The 3,005-nt window shown below is 47.2% G+C and overlaps 1 protein-coding gene across 1 annotated transcript; it reads right to left on the bottom strand.

The window, feature by feature from the left end:
• Positions 1-642: 642 nt before the first annotated feature.
• Positions 643-1,230, bottom strand: LOC129399999 (interferon omega-1-like). The gene has a single exon (XM_055122143.1). It carries the CDS (start codon positions 1,228-1,230, stop codon positions 643-645), a length of 588 nt encoding a protein of 195 aa, XP_054978118.1.
• Positions 1,231-3,005: the final 1,775 nt, after the last annotated feature.

A 3,005-nucleotide genomic window follows, 5' to 3' on the forward strand; every position in this document is an offset into this window, starting at 1 on the left:
TGAAAGACATTGACAAGAGATAGAACTACTCCACAGGAACTGAGACAAATGCTCTCCTGAGGTGAGGTGATTTAATCAAAGCACTTAAGTACTTACGTTTTTAAAAATATTCTGCTGAAGAGATGGTACAGTGTTTCAGGAACTTGTTCTGCAGCAGCCAGTCCAGATTTGATCACTGGCACCCTGTATAGTTCACCCTATACAGAGCACCACCAAGAGTGATTCCCTGAGCACAGGACCAGAGCTAGCCCTGGACAGCACCTGATGTTGCCCAAAACCAAAAACATGAATTATTGTAAGTCAGGTTGCTACTCTTTGAGAATTTAATAAATAACACTATCATAGGTGAAATAATGTTCCAAATTTTAATGCTTCATAGTGACAAAACATAAAATAACTAAATATGGTCAGTATGAAAATGAAATAAATAATAAATACAGAAATAAATAACATCTGGGTGATCCTTTCTAGCAACCTCCCTCAGGCCGAATATTTTTTAACAGGTATTCAACTAATAACATGTATAAAGTACTAGCTGAATCATTTCAATAAATTATATGATGAAAATTAATGTAAGAGTCTTTTCAAATGTCCATAGACATGTGCAACAGTGTGCTGCCATGTTCTTGATAGAGGTGCAGTTCATGATGACTCCACGTCTTCATCCTTAATGCTCCATCTTCTTTGCAAGGCTGCGGAGAGCGTCAGGGATCTCATGATTTCCACTCTGACCACCTCCCACGCACACTCGCTGTATTTCTTCTCTTGCAGGTAGACAGCAATGCCCCGGAAGTACCTCTTCATGGCCACGGTGGAGCCCCAGAGGCCAGGGGCAGAGCCCTCGTCTGCACTCAGCTGCACCAAACACGAGTCCAGGTCTTCCAGCTGCTGGTGGAGCCCCGTGCGCAGCGGCTCCAGGAGGGCCGGGTTCCAGGCGGCCGCCGAGCCCTCTCTCAGCAAGAGCTGCAAGAGCTGCTGGAGCATCTCGTGCAGCGCAGACAGGGCCGGGGCCTTCTGCAACTGGCCGTCGGCCCCCGCCTTCCAGGGGAAGCCGAAGTCTCTTCTGTCCCGCAGACAGGACAACGGGGACACTCTCCTCATCTGGCCCAGCAGCTCCAGGTTCCTCCTGCTGACCAGGACGTGGTTGTGTGGCAGGACACAGCCCAGAGAGCCAGCAGGGCCCCAGCTGAGTGGCACCAGGGCCATGAGCAGAGGTAACAGGAGGGCCATTGGGAGCGGGAGGAAGGCGCTGGTCTGGCCGAGCTGAGCTTTGGGGTGAATCTTGAAGTCTGGGTTCTCTGAAGCCGTTCTCCCAGTATACCCCTTAAATAGGGTACCCAGATTTTCACTTTCAAACATTGCCTTCTACTTTCACTTCCCATTTTCTGGTTTTCATTTCGATATTCTCCCATTGGTCTAAGATGCTATCATCATCCAAAAGTCATTATTTTTGCTATTAATTGTCCTAAGAAGTCTAGATGTGTCCTTGGTATAAGGATTTACCCATTATATTTAAAAGCTAAGTATATTCTTCCAAAGGATTGAAATGTTGACATACATACTCATAGACATGCACGTACTCACTGACATTCTTCAATATATAAATATTGACATTCTCTGTGTTAAAAACCAATTTTGGAACCAGGGAGGTAATTACAGGAATTCAGGTACACGCCTTGCATGTGCCCAACCTAGGGTTTCCCAAAGCAGAGCTGTGAGTCTGCCAGTCCCGGCACTGCGGGGGTCCCCCACCCTGCAGCTTCAGCCCTAGACTGACCCATTGGTGCTGCTGGCGAAGTATTGCCAGGAATGACCCCCAGCCCCCTGAGTACTGCTTGGGAAGCTCCCCCCACCCCATGCCCTGAAATTGGGCCTTGATTCTAGATTTTGTTTTTAGCTTCCTTATTTTGCATAGAAAATCTGGCTGGCTTCTCCTGTGAGTTTCCATACTTTGTTAGGGAATTGTCACACCATATATGGCAAATACACCTTCAAAATCCAGGACTGTGTTTCATTTGCTTCACTGCAGAGGCTGATAATCATTAGCAATTAGTGTCTCCGGTGTTTCATCCACTCAAGTCCCTGTGGGTCACTTACTACAGATCAAAAGGTCAAGACACCACAGACATTGTCCTTCCTCCATTTTATGTTAGGCCTGTGTGAAGCTTAGGTCGTGCCAGCACCTCAACAAGAATTCTAATTTTGTGGTGAGCGGGCCTTCAGCATATAGCTTGTGGTCAAACATTCACATAAACAGGTTGAGAAAGTCATTTTACAAGAACTGGAGGACCAGGACATTTTTTTTTATTTTTTTATTTTATTTTATTAAATCACCGTGTGGAAGGTTACAATGCTTTCGGGCTTAGGTCTCAGTTATACAATGCTGAAACAACCATCCCTTCACCAGTGCCCATATACCACCACCAAAAAAAAAAAAAACCCCACACAGTACACCTCCCATCCCGCCCCCCCACCCCCTACCTTGTAACTGATAAGTTTCATTTTACATTCTGTTTACTTTGGTTACATTCAATATTTCAACACAAACCTCACTATTGTCGTTAGGAGTACCCCACTAGATTCAGACCTACTGTGAAGACAAATAAGGTCACGTGGCCGCAGTAGCGGCCACGCGGTTTTGAATTTCTGTACTTTAACAAGAAGTCCAGGGAGATTTCTTCCAGATATTAGATAATTGCAGGCTTGAAAACCCAATTTGTGGTCGTCTTAATATGGCGGCCACCGCGCCCTTCATCCCCGGAGAGAAAGAGGTAAGAGAGAGAAATACCTTTCCCCTCCCGGGCGGGCACAGGGCCGAGGCTTAGTTCTCAGGCTGGAGACATTCTGCGAGGAGTTGCCCATGCCGAAAGAGGTTTTGCTGGGTCTGGATTCACGCTTGTGCAGCTGCAGAGAGGCCGCACATGCGTGCGGCCCCCGGGATCACATCTTGGCCGTGGGAGGGGCCGGTGCCTCCCACCTTCCCAAGAGCACCCTCGTGTCCTTTT

This window comes from Sorex araneus, chromosome 1 (genome assembly GCF_027595985.1).
Source record: "Sorex araneus isolate mSorAra2 chromosome 1, mSorAra2.pri, whole genome shotgun sequence".
NCBI lineage: Eukaryota > Metazoa > Chordata > Mammalia > Eulipotyphla > Soricidae > Sorex > Sorex araneus.

Coding starts and splice junctions, on each gene's coding strand:
- LOC129399999 (XM_055122143.1), bottom strand. CDS start 1,230: ATGGCCCTCCTGTTACCTCTGCTCATGGCCCTGGTGCCACTCAGCTGG.